The following is a 14,151-nucleotide window of genomic DNA, read 5'->3' as shown; positions in this document are numbered from 1 at the left end:
GTATACATATGAATTGTCAATGTTGCAAGTGCCAAGAGGTATTGACACAACTTCCCAATTCCCTAGATGCAATTTATTATTAAATCAGTGAAGTTAGCTATGCTTTCGTGTGTTTCCAGCCAGTCAATACTGTACACCACTACCCCCTGCTCATATATTGGAGGAAAGTAGGTTGCTTTCAATTTAAACCAATTAGAATTAGAGTGAACATAATTACATCGCAGCTTCAAATGATGTGGAGACTTGCATACTGCTTGTTTTTATGCAATTTTGAGGAAAAATATCAGGCAGAAATATCCTCAGAGGTATGAACTGAAGTCATGGGAGCGTCGAACATTGTACATCAGCTGGTTCCTATTGGTGAAGTGACAACACAGTTCTTCAGGTGGCTTTAAATCACCAAGAGCTCCATACCCCGAACAACATCTAAATTGACAGTTCCATGTTTCTTGAATTTCCACATTGTCTCAGGCAGCATATCGTTCATAAAGACGCTGTAAAATCTCATGATTTTAAGTTTGCTGAGGAGTTTTGCCAGATCTGTGTTTTTAATCCTTTTTTGCAGTAACATTGCTGTGGGGCTTTTTTATGTACAACCAAAGCCATTTCCTGTATTGTAAATATAGGCCTTCACCTATAGCGATGGCCTCCATGGTCATATGCCTTTTAGCTGCTTGTAATTAATTTTCGCATTTTCGGGCATTCTGTACTGCTTGAAATATATCAGCTCTCTTTGTTAATGAAACCAGTAGCTGACAGCCCAGCAAATGGAGGTATCTGAAACAGAATTATTCCACCAGATGTCTTTGGTATTTGTAGGAACCTGGGCTTTTTAACACATCATTCTTTCTTTCTTCCTCAAGGCACCTTTTACAGCTGTCACCAATTTTTTAAACATCCCATAGGTTTTTCTTCTTCTTTAGAATACAGTGAACTGCATTCAGTATTGGTTGAAGGTTAGTCCAGTATCCAATTTAAGTTCTAGCAAACATTGCCTTATCAACCACATATTCAGAAATAGGTTGTGCTACATGAATATCTGGTCCTTGAAATACCTGCAATATGGTGATATTTGTCTGTAGTGTAGGTGATGATGTGCACTTTGTATACATTGTCAGAGGCATTAAAACCCTTGTCACCACAAGCTAGGTGCTATTTCAATTTTGTTCCAGCTCCACAGAAATTGTATCTAGGGATACAAACTTCTGATGGCAGATTCTCGAGAATACCACCTCCAACTTTTTTGATACGTTTCCTAGCACTCATCTCACACTACTGCACGGTTTGAGCTTTGCTTTTCGAATTACATAGCAATTTCTGGGTGTTTACACAGCTGTTGAGCTTTGATGAGAAACGAAACTAAGCCATTTCATCAGTGCCCAGTTCCTTTGACATCTTGTGACCCACTCTATGAGGAACATAATGGGTTCAAATTTTTCCTGTAATTCGTTTGTGACTTCAATAGGTTTGCTCTTAATTCTATGGTGAATAATGGGATTATACTCATCAATGATTTGTGGCTGTATGTTCAACCATTTGCACATACATTGAAGATTAAATTGCTTCCACATTCCATTTTTGATGGTCCAGTTCAACCATATGGCAATACTAGTTTCCAAATATGAGAATGTTGAATAGTGATTTATCCCACATCATTCGAATTCTGCTTAGTGATTTATCCCACATCATTCGAATTCTGCTTAGAAATGCCTATCGTAAAATTCACTTCCATCATATGCCTTCAAGGTTGATGGACAGTCGATTTAGTCCTGTCTGCAACAATTGTTCAGAAACCTCTCAAACCTCCTTCCCTGTCTTTACATTCAAAGGTAAGGCCCAAGTGAAATTGGAATGTGTGTGTGTGTGTGTGTGTGTGTGTGTGTGTGTGTGTGTGTGTGTGTGTGTGTGTGTGTGTCTGTGTCTGTGACTGTGAGAACATACTTGCAGCCATCATGTGATAGTAAGTAGTTTTGCATATCCAAGTGATCAGCCTGCCAAGTAGTTTTGCATATCCAAGTGATCAGCCTGCCGTGCATAATCCATTCCTTGTATTATCAGATATATTCTGCATGCAGGTCTGTAAAGCTCATGAACAACTGTCTCCACACTTACTCAACAATGCATAATTTTTGAAGCCTAGGTAAGATCGATAATGTTTTGTTCATGTGATCTGCATTCTCTTCACCAGCTTAAGCTGTAAACAGTCGTAATCGATCTATGTTTCCATTTAATTACCATAATTTATATATTCTAGAAGTAGATTGTTTAGTCTTTCAGGCTAAACATCAGTTATTTTACCTGCACTATGGTTCTTCTCTTTTCCTATCTAATACCTCATTCTCTTTCCTTTTAGCGCCATATTTTCACCTGGTGGCGAAAAGTGAAAAATTATTTTTCAGCATGCTCGGTGAGGACACCATTTAATATACATCCTAAAATGTTACAGCATCCTGCAATGTATAGAGTGCACACTACAGCACCTGGAACACTGTCAGTTTCATTATAATCACTTAAAATACCTTGGATCGACTTCTTGTTATGAAAACAGGGTGCTTTTCAAACAATTTTACCCTCAGTAAATCCATAATAAAGTTGCTATGACGTCTTGCAGATACCACACTCGTTCTATGATTGCCACTCAGCAGGGGTTTTTATCAACAGCTTTTGTTTATTGTTACTATGGTATAATAATTATGGTGACCTCTGTCAGTGTCTTTTACAATGTGCAGTGTGCCCCATGTCTCTGTAACCATTCAAACCAGCCTGATCGGACTTATAATTCACCATGAGTTCTGTCCGCAGCTCATGGTCTAGTAGCTAGCATTGCTGCTTGTGGATCATGGGATCCTGGGTTCGATTCTTGGCTGGGTTGGGGACTTTCTCTACCTAATGACTGGGTGTTTGCATTGTCTTCATCATTTGATCATCATCATTCGTGACAGTGGCTACATTGGACTGTGTAGGAAAGGACTGTGTAGGAAAGGACTGTGTAGGAAAGGACTGTGTAGGAAAGGACTGTGTAGGAAAGGACTGTGTAGGAAAGGACTGTGTAGGAAAGGACTGTGTAGGAAAGGACTGTGTAGGAAAGGGGACTTAATGACCGTGCAGTTGAGTGCCCGACAAACCCATCATCATCAGCATCAGCATCATACATGAATTCCGAGAGTAAGAGAACTGTACTTCAACGTAAATTTGGATAAATGAATTGTGAAGTTGTGGACGACAGTAATATTCATCAAGATTACATGATGGAGATTGGTGATACAAATTCAGAAAATGGCTTGGTGGTGGTGGTAGTAGTGGTCGTCGTGGAAATGATAATGATAACAGAGGACATAGTCATATCAGCATGATTCCTGCTTTTATGGTAGGGGAAACTCAAATGGATAAATGCACAATCCAAGCAATGTTAATGCTAGACAATATAACATTGCTTTGCAGATTCCTGCCCTGTGATCTAGTGGTAATGCGTTGGGCAGGAATAGACATTGAACTAGAAATCAGGTGTACTTTCCCTGAAGGTATTTTAGATGAGATTCAACAGTGATGAAACAAAATCTTGATAATATAAAAATGTTCAAAAGAATGTACCTTCTTTGCATGATATTGATGTTTCTGAGAAAAAGCTTTAATAGGCTTGCTTGTATTCACAACAGTCTCCAACCCTGGCATCAAGTGCATTGACAATCTTTCCTTAGTAGGTGGAACCAGATGTAGTATTTTCAAGGGTAGCGGAGAGCACTAACGCACTACTTCCTGGATTCCGGTAGGCGTGCCGACCCTGGATCAAATCCACCTGGCAGATTAACAATGAAGGGCCAGTGTGGCGGCCAGCCTGAATGTGATTTTTAGGTGGTTTTCTACATCCTGCTAGGTGAATACCAGGCTGGTCCCCACATTCTGCCTCAGTTACACAGCTTCCAAACATTTGCATTTTACAATGGATTACACTGGGTGCAAACAGTTTGGGTACACTAATTATGTCTCGGAGGTGGGGAGGGCTAGTCTTTGGGAGTGGCGACCCCATCGTAATACTACCTTGTACATGTAATGGCACTTCGCAACCAGCCTCGGCCAAAAGACTGAGTAAAGGTTGCGAAGTCTCATTGATCCCCCAACCCAACTAGTTGTTGGGTAGAAGGTTATCAGCGTAGATAGATCGAATGTAAGAGACTGTTTCTGTTCATACTGACAGCTCTTTAGTTGGAGAATTGAGAGAACAAAGGAAGGAATAAAATAGAGGTAATAGCTATCATGCCAAAATCTTTAACAGATGTGGTGTAAACTATCAGCAGTGTTACTGTCCAGGCTGTAGTATGTGTGTTGATAAAATACATGTTCACTTCCATCATTACTGCAACCATCAAAAATAAATGCAAAGTATATCTATTTAAAAAAAGCTGATAAAAATGCTCCTAAGCCTTTTTAAAAGACAGTCTCCAACCCTGATCTGATCATGTAAGTTTAGAAAAGTTGTGGAATGTTTTCAACGAGATAGTATCAACAGCAATTGAGAGATATATACCACATAAAATAATAAGTGATGGTACTGACCACCCATGGTACACTATGTGGGTGAGATCGTTGTTGCAGAAGCAACAAAAACAGCATCCTAAATTTAAAAGAATGCAAAATCCTCAAGATTGGCAAAGTTTTATAGAAGTTCGAAATATGGCGCGTACCTCAATGCGAGATGCTTTCAATAATTTCCACAACGAAATTCTGTCTCGAAATCTGACAGAAAACCCAAAGAGATTCTGGTCATACATAAAGACACCAGTGGTAAGACGCAATACCTTCACTGCACGATAAGAACGGTGAAGTCACTGATGACAGTGCCACTAAAGCAGAGTTATTAAACACGGTTTTCCGAAACTCCTTCACCAAAGAAGACGAAGTAAATGTTCCTGAATTCCAATCGAGAACAACTGCCAAGGTGAGAAACATAGAAGTAGATATCCTTGGAGTAACGAAGCAGCTTTAATCACTTAATAAAGGCAAGGCCTCCGGTTCATATTGTATATCAGTCAGGTTCCTCTCAGGGTAAGCTGATAAAATAGCTCCATATTTAGCAATTATATACAACCACTAGCTCACAGAAAGATATGTACCTAAATACTGGAAAATTGCTCAAGTCATACCAATACCCAAAAAGGGAAGTAGGAGTAATCCGCTGAATTACAGGCCTATATCACTAACGTCGATTTGCAGTAGGGTTTTGGAACATATATTGTATTAAAAAATTATGAAGTACCTCGAAGAAAAACGATTTATTGACAAACAGTCAGCACGGTTTCAGAAAATATCGTTCTTGTGAAACACAACTAGCTCTTTATACTCATGAAGTAATAAGTGTTATCGACAAGGGATGTCAAATTGATTCCATGTATTTAGATTTCCAGAAGGCTTTCGACACTGTTCCTCAGAGGCATCGTCTAACCAAACTGTGTGCCTACAGAATATCGCCTCAGTTGTGCGCCTGGATTCGTGATTTCATTTCATAAAGGTCACAGTTCGTAGTAATAAACGGAAAGTCATCGAGTAAAACAGAAGTAATATCCGGCGTTCACCAAGGAAGTGTTATAGGCCCTCTATTGTTCCTGATCTATATTAACAACATAGGAGACAATTTGAGTATCAGTCTTAAATTGTTTGCAGATGATGCTGTCATTTACCATCTTGTAAAGTAATCAGATGATCAAAACGACTTGCAAAATGATTTAGGATAAGATATCTGTATAGTGCAAAATGTGGCAATTGACGCTGAATAAGTAAAAGTCTGAAGTTATTCACATGCGTCCTAAAAGAGATGAGCTACATTATGATTATGTGATAAGTCACACTAATCTGAAGGCGTTAAATTCAACTAAATACTTAGGGATTACAAGTAACCTAAATTGGAACGATCTCACAGATAATATTGTGGTTAGAGCAAACCAAAGACTGCAATTCATTGGCAAAACACTTAAAGGTGCAACAGGTCTACTAAAGAGACAGCTTACACCACACTTGTCCACCCTGTTCTGGAGTATTACTATGCAGTGTAGGACCCGCATCAGGTGGGACTGACGGATTGAAAAAGTACAAAGAAGGGCAGCTCGTTTTGTATTATCGTGAAATAGGGGACATAGTGTCACAGACATGGTACATGAATTGGAGTGGCAATCATTAAAACAAAAGGCGTTTTTCATTGCGATAGGATCTTCTCATGAAATTACAATCACCAGTTTTCCTCTCCAATTGCGAAAACATTATGTTGGCACCCACTTAAATAGGGAGAAATGATCATCACGACAAAATAAGAGAAATCAGGGCTCGCACAGAAAAATTTAAGTGCTCGTTTTTCCTGCGTGCCGTTCGACAGTGGAATGGTAGAGAGACAGTTTGAAGGTGGTTTATTGAACCCTCTGCCAGGCACTTCATTGTAAATAGCAGAGTAATCACGTAGATGTAGATGAATAGTTTATCAATGTACCTGCCACACGAAATGCTGTGCAGTAAATTTTAGGGATATGACACAAGTACCCAGTACCTACACAATGCCTACATGGAGGTTTCTCAAACAATTTATAAATAATTAACATCAAAATTTATTTATCCTTGAAGTTTTCCAGGAATTGTATCTTGTACTTGGTTGTTAATGAAGGATCGGCACAGTAAAAAAATTTTAATTAAAAACATACGAAAATATTTATTTGAAACCTTACTTGCATATTACTTGGATTTTTTTCTTCATTCTTAATGTTCAGTTGCTTCACTTTCATATGTATGAAACCATATGTTGCAATATTTAGTAGTTCACTTAAGTGCTGCATGGTCAGTAATCATCTTGAAACGTCGTCCATACAAATAACACCGGAAATAGGTTATTCCGAAAATTAATGCCAATAACTCCTTCTCAGTTGTTGAGTAATTTTTTTCTGCATTGTTTAAATGTCTGGAAGCATATGCTATTGGGTGCTCCTGCCCATCTATTTCCTGAGATAATACTATACCCAAATCAAAATTGCTAGAGTCACAAGATAATATAAACTTTTTACTAAAGTCTGGAAAAGCCAAAACCGGACTAGATGTTAACATCTTTTTTAACTTTTGAAAAGCCTCTCTGCATGCTGCTGACCAGCGAAATTTTGCTCCTTTCTTCAACAACTGCGTGAGGGGCCTTGCAATTTCCGGAAATTGTGGAATATACCTCCTGTAAAAATTGGCAAGACCTAAATAAGACTGCAACTCCTTTACTTTTGTAGGTGTCGGAAAATTCATTACCGCCTCAACAAGTTTTGGATCCATGCGGACAGCCTCCTGTCCTATAATATGACCTAAATAACAGACTTCTTGCAACAAAAAATTACATTTTTCCATATGAAGAGTTAACCGCGCTGCTTTCAGACGATCGAAAACTTCGTGCAAACAGCGCACATGTTCTTGCACGTCCTTTGAGGAAACAATTATGTCGTCCTAATATACCATACACTGATTAGGTTTCAGCCCTCGTCACACGCTATGTAGTGACCGTTGGAATGTTGCCGGAGCATTTTTGAGTTCGAAAGGCAATCGCCGACAATAAAAATTACCTGTAGGTGTTGAAACAGCTGTTTTCTGTCGGTCTTCCGGGGCGACCACCAACTGGTGGTACCCACTTCGAAGATACAAGGTCGTGAAGTACCGACAATGACCCAAATTATCCAGAGTTTCAGTGATGTTCGGCATTGGGTATGCATCTGATACAGTTTTTTGACTCGGGAAACGATAACCACAACAAAAACGATATGCCTTGCCCCCATCAGGTGATTTTTTTACCCACTATTAAGACAGAAGCGGACCAGAGACTACTACTGGTTTCTATTATCCCATCCCTAAGCTGTTGATTAATAAATTCTTCTGTGACAGGCTGTAAACTTTTTGGAACACTATACGGATGTTTACACAGGTGCTTCATTCCCAGTGGGGATGTAATGCTGAACTACTGGTGTGACAGGCAGTGGACCATGAGAATTAAATAACTGTATGTATTCCGTCAAAAGGTTCTCCATGACTTCTCTGTCTTGCCCTTCTAAATGTGCTACTTTATCCCTCAGTGCGGACCAGCTGACAGACTCTCCCGGCATTGTGTAATCTGCTGTGAAATTCTTACCCAGTTCATCTTCCCCTATTATCTTCAGATTCGCTATTACGGTACCCCATGCTAACTGCACCTCTTCAAGGCCAAAATTATCAATACTGACAGTCACAACCTTTTGCCTTCTATCTCCCGCACAGAGGTCACGCTACGGCGTGTAAAACACTTCATTTTATCCTGCGGCTCAATTTCAAAGGTTCAACGACACACAACGAATTTACCGGCACGCTAGCTCCAACATCTGCTTAGATTATTTTCCCTGTACCTTTCGGTATAGTATCCCATGAATTAACCCTAAGGGACCTTGTACGCAGTTTAGGTGGCCCACCCGATGTCTGGGCATTTCCTTGCGACAGTAATGGTTTTTCGGCTGCAGAACCTAGGCGAAATTGTATTCCATCCAGTTCTACTGTACGCCGTTCCAGGTTAACTTTTGCATGATGCGCAACCAGGAAATCCAATCAGAGTATGACATCGTAGCTGCTGCCAACAAGTGGAAGAACTTCTACCTTCACCTGGAAGTTCCTCATTTCCACTCAGATGTTTAACACCGCTGATCCGAGTGACTTCACCTGTCCCCCACCCACGCCACTTAACGCCCAGCGTGGTGGTTTTAATTCTACTTTACCGAGTACATTTCTACTCGCCACAGATACCTGAGACCCGGTATCCAATAAAAATTTGCATGGTCTGCCCCTCACCAAGCCGGTCAGAAAAAAGTCTGCTACTGATTCTGTACTAGCATTAATCCTTACCGGGGGTGTTGCACAGTGGACACACCACCCCATGCCCCATTTAACTGAGGGGGACGAGGCCCACCTTGCGGTTTCCTATCATGTTTCTGCCAGGACCCATTGCAATTACGCTCCATATGACCCCAACATCTGCATTTCCTGCACTGCACTTCCTTGCAAACGCGTCTAATGTGTCCCATCCGGCCACATCCAAAACATTTTATTTCTGCATTAAACACTGCTATCCTGTCCTGCGTCTTTGTTACTGCTTCAACTTCCTGTAACGCCACAGCGATTTCGACTGCCTCTTTGAAAGTCTTAGGGAATTCCATCCTAATCTTGTGGAAGGTTTCGGGTTGTATTCCTTGCAAAAATGCGTCTAGTGCCCTCTGCTCAGTTTCCTGCAGAATGGCTTCATTAACCCTATCAGAATCCGTTAGCTCATAGGCATTAATATTAATTTTTCGAATTCGATCTACAAAAGCTTCTATTGATTCCCCATTCCTTTGATACATTCTATTCAATTGTTCCCGATAATATCTAGATGTATTTTTCCTCTGATATCTTTCCAGCAACTCTTTTTTGAATATTTCAAATGTCCGAGCATCCCTTAATGCTTTATGGCATGTAACGTACACTCTGGCATCCCCAGTTGCTTTCAACTTCGCCACTTCCAAAAGCGTTTCTGCACCCCAGATTGCCAATTTAGCGGCCGTGCTAAGGTTCTAAAAAAAAAAAAAAAAAAAAAAAAAAATCATAACATCCTCCCCAGCTTTTCCTGAGAAAGGGGTGACCAAAGACGCAGCGTTAGTGTCAAGAATTACTGCATTAACAGGAAACCATTCTTTGCTCGCTTCTTTAGACCGAGCAAGCTCTATCTCTAATTCCGACACTCACTCAATTAGCTGCTGAATAGCCACCTCGGCTGACACAGACTGCTCCATCACTACCAGCTATCGAATCAAGACTACAGTAAGCCCAGAAAGAAGAACAAGAAGTGAAGACGGACTATGCTACAGGTTCAGACAAACCACCAAACGAAAAATTGGCACTTGTCATGTTGCAGGAGTTGCTGATCCATTGTTGCCCTTCTCAAATGCCACATACCCTCGTCGATTACCAGCCACAATTTCGTGCAAATACAGGGAGAACACCACTACTGTCACCAATTGTAACAGGAGTGTGTGATGCACAAGTTGCGTGACTGACACCACTTGTTATAGGATTACTGGAGCGGGTGACATGGTCAGGGTTGTAGGGCGTGGCTGGGTAGAAGAAGGTGGCTGTTTTTAACAATCTTCCTCTTTATTTTGGTTCTTCCAATACATTTTCCGGTAGCTCAACCCCACTGCTTGTGTTGTGGTGGAGACTTGCTGATGCTTGCAGTCTGGGGAATGCGACGCTGTGCTTGGTCAGCAGCTGTGCAGGAGGTAGGAGATTAGCAGCACGAGGCATGGCCCAGTTCACAGACGTGGTGGCTCGTGATGACGCCGGGAGTCGACGGTGCAGCAGCGGGCAACACCCCCCGGCGGCCGGTCCTCAGGGACATGGACAGCGACAGCGTCACTGATGACGACTTAACAGCAACCGAACGCCTAATCGGTCGAACCGAATGCCGACGCCCACCACTGATGTCCTTAAATAGTGCAGACCCCTGCTGAATCCGCCGGTTACACAGCGGCGTGTTTATTAGAGGGTTCTTGATGAGTTGGCTAACGCAACTTTGCCACACGCGGCCCGCGCCTACGTAATTCTGCTAATGCTGCGTTCTGATGGCTGCCGCACACGTACACACATACGGACGCTCGTTGCAAAACTGTCACCTGCATAACATGCTGGCCAGCCTTCATCAGCTGTTTGCCGTGAGGCTGGCAAATCGCACACTGAAACTCAATAAATCACAATTTTGCACAGTATTTCTTAAAAATAACCCCTTGTCCTCTACAGTTGTTAACTTCTGGAATCTGACACTTTATTATAATACCAGTTACTTTGAAAAAACGTGTGATCCCAGTTAGTAGTTAAAAACACTCGAACTTTGTCAGATACCATACCAAACAACTATACATCAGATTGCAAAAAGATTCAGATGTCACAATCAGGATACAAGGAAACCACGGAAGCATGCACGCCCTCAGTATTTTTTAATCTTTCATGTCCAACACGATGTACATACCGGGGACCTGAAATGCATCACACGTTTCTGTTCTGTAGGAAACGGTTTAACTGCAGGTATAATAATGAAACCCACATACTACAGGTGTAGCTCATGCATCAGCTGTTATCACCGCCACTCAATATGTAGTGTTAGCCTTCATTGTTTGATGGGTGATGATGTGGCCATTTATATGTGTCGTTCAGTCAACAGTTTTCTGCAATGCTAGGTGACCAGATGTTGGGAAGATGTAAAAATTTTCAAAAAGGCTCACTCCAAGTGTACTGGAAAATTTGCAACCATTTCCATCTGTTCAGACAGTATTTCCATTTGTGCAAGGCTTCATATAAGTTGCAGTGCCAAAAACAGTTTTAGATTAAAACCATCTGCAAGTTTGTCATTCACATTCATTCATCAGTATGCAAATTTTTTCCCTTGGTTGATGTGACATTGATTCTTGTTCATGAACCGTCATTATCCAGTTGATCAACATCCATTCTAGATACCTAATCAAAATATTGATGCTTGCACTAGTCATTGACTTATTGGGAATCGAACAAAAAAAATGTTTACTAGGTGAAATAAATCTATCGTTTCTAATGGTGAAAGTGTTGACAAAACAAAGAGGATGTACTTACAGAGCTAAGATAATGGAAGAGTAGTATTTAAAAATTATTTCTCTTAAATAAATCTGAAATCCCATGAACTTAAGAATTTTGAATTAAAACTTGTAACTGATACATTTTTTATACTTTTAATAAATTGGTGTAGATTACTAACTATTAGCACTGTATTTTAGAAAGATTGTAACACGTGAAGGTGAAGTATTTTAATTCTCATCTAAAAATTTCAGATCAAGTAGGCTGTGACTCAGATTAATCATTATTGAATTTCATCTGGTTATTTTCGATTTAAACCATTTTTACCTCATCAGTCGTTTGCTTCTGGTGGAATATTGTAATTTTACATCAGTAACAGTTACTGAATATGTAATTTCTTATTCACTTTTATGACTTGTGGCCTATGGTACTGGATTTATGGTCACTCAAATAATGTTTCTTTGTTGAGTATCTCATTTAACATTATCCTCCTCACTCTTCAGATTTACTCAGACTACTGGTGGGAGCTGCAGCAAATCATGTGAGGAAACTTGTCACCATAGACTGGTCCAGGAAGAGTTGGTGATAGACATGGAGAAGTCAACACATGGGTTCAGTACCAATACAGAAGATGTGACTGTTGATAAGGAATGCTCAGTTGCCACCCGATATGACTGCAGTACGAGGGAAAAGGAATTACATGTATATAGCTGTAATTTCTGCCAACAGAGCTTTCCTTCAAAATACAGACTCATAATGCATATGAGAATGAGTGAGAATTGTCAATTTTTAACTGCTGACAGTCATGAAAGATATGGCCATAGTGATGAGCATCAAAGCAGTACCTTGTTGGATAGCGAGCCAGAAGTTTCTGTCACACAGTACAGTGAGCAGTCGTCATGTAAGAAAACTTGGAAAGTGTCAAAGAAGCCCTCTAACGACATGTGTAACACACACATGACAAATGATAGAGAGGAAAAAGGTAATTATGGAACTTCGTCTATAGCTGTTAATGTCAGTGCCCAGGCTGATCTACTTACTGCAAACAGAACTGACAGATGTGGTATTTGTGGCAAATTGTGTGCTAGGTCAGGTGATCTCAAGAGACATTGTTACATTCATACCGGGAAAAGGCTTCACAAATGTGATATTTGTGACAAATGGTTTGCCCGGTCAGGTAATCTAAAGGCACACATGTTAATTCACACTGGAAAGAAACCGCACAAATGTGAGATTTGTGGGAAATCTTTCACGGTGTCAGGTAGTCTCAAGAAACACGTATTACTTCACACTGGAAAGAAACCTCACAAGTGTGAGATTTGTGGGAAATGTTTTGCCTTGGCAAGCAGTCTCAAGATACACACATTAATTCACACTGGAATTAAACCTCATACATGTGAGTTTTGTGGGAAATCTTTTACTATGTTAAGTTATCTCAAGAAACATGTATTAACCCACACTGGAAAGAAACCTCACAAATGTAAAATTTGTGTGAAATCTTTTGCTAGGGGCCACCTTCTCAAGAGACACATATTAATTCACACTGGAAAGAAACCTCACAAATGTGAGATTTGTGGGAAATCTTTTGCTTGGTCATATAATCTTAAGATACATTCATTAATTCACACTGGAAAGAAACCTCACAAATGTGAGATTTGTGGGAAATCTTTTGCTAGGTCTGGTGATCTCAAGCAACATTCATTAATTCACTCTTTAAAGAAACCCCATAAATGCGATATTTGTGGGACATCTTTTGCTTCGTCAGGAAATCTCAGGAAACATGTATTAATTCACATCGGAAAGAAACCTCACAAATGTGAGATTTGCAACAAATCGTTTGCCCAGTCACGTCATCTCAAGCAACATGGATTAATTCACACTGGACAGAAACCTCACAAATGTGAGATTTGTGGGAAATCTTTTGCTAGGTCAGGCGTTCTCAAGCAACATTCATTAATTCACACTGAAAAGAAACCCCACAAATGCGATATTTGTGGCAAATCGTTAGCCACATCAGGTTCTCTCAAGAGACACACAATAATTCACACTGGAAAGAAACCTTACAAATGTGAGATTTGTGGGAAATCTTTTGCCCATTCAGGTCATCTCGAGAGTCACATATTAATTCACACTTTAAAGAAACTGCACAATTGAGATTTGTGGCAAATCATTTGCTAGATCAGGTGATCTCAAGACACATACGTTAGAACACATTAGGAGGAGAACTCACAAATGTGATGTGACAAAAGTTTCATTCAGGTGGGAACTCTTAAGACACATGCACTACTTCACATTAAAAAGAAATTACGACAAATAGATTTTCCTGGTTGGTGCTCTAAAGGCCTATAAAACAATGGATGTGGCAGGGGGACAGTAAATTGCATTGCCTGTGAAATAAAATTAAAATGTGGTAGGATTGTGAAAAAATGTGCAATAATGTGACAATATATAAATCCGTATCTGCCACTTTACATGTCAAGAAATGGTAATCCTAAATACTCCAGAAACATGAATCAAATGTGTTTTTGTCATTAGCACTGCTGC

At 40.2% G+C, this 14,151-nt stretch overlaps 1 protein-coding gene across 6 annotated transcripts in view; it reads left to right on the top strand.

The window, feature by feature from the left end:
• Positions 1–13,886, top strand: part of LOC126108429 (zinc finger protein 708-like) — an 84,941-nt gene extending 71,055 nt beyond the window's left edge. For 4 of the 6 annotated variants that reach the window (XM_049913645.1, XM_049913644.1, XM_049913646.1 and 1 more), the window contains one exon: positions 12,111–13,886. In XM_049913645.1, the coding sequence (XP_049769602.1) occupies positions 12,111–13,761 (1,651 nt within the window). In that variant the 3' untranslated portion in view covers positions 13,762–13,886. The remainder of the gene's footprint in view (positions 1–12,110) is intronic. The other 2 variants (XM_049913648.1, XM_049913647.1) reach the window with 1 other exon arrangement.
• Positions 13,887–14,151: the final 265 nt, after the last annotated feature.

The sequence above is a fragment of the Schistocerca cancellata genome, chromosome 11 (assembly GCF_023864275.1).
Source record: "Schistocerca cancellata isolate TAMUIC-IGC-003103 chromosome 11, iqSchCanc2.1, whole genome shotgun sequence".
NCBI lineage: Eukaryota > Metazoa > Arthropoda > Insecta > Orthoptera > Acrididae > Schistocerca > Schistocerca cancellata.
The sequence above is the reverse complement of the archived record's forward strand: the minus strand, read 5'-3'. Positions and strand labels throughout refer to the sequence as shown.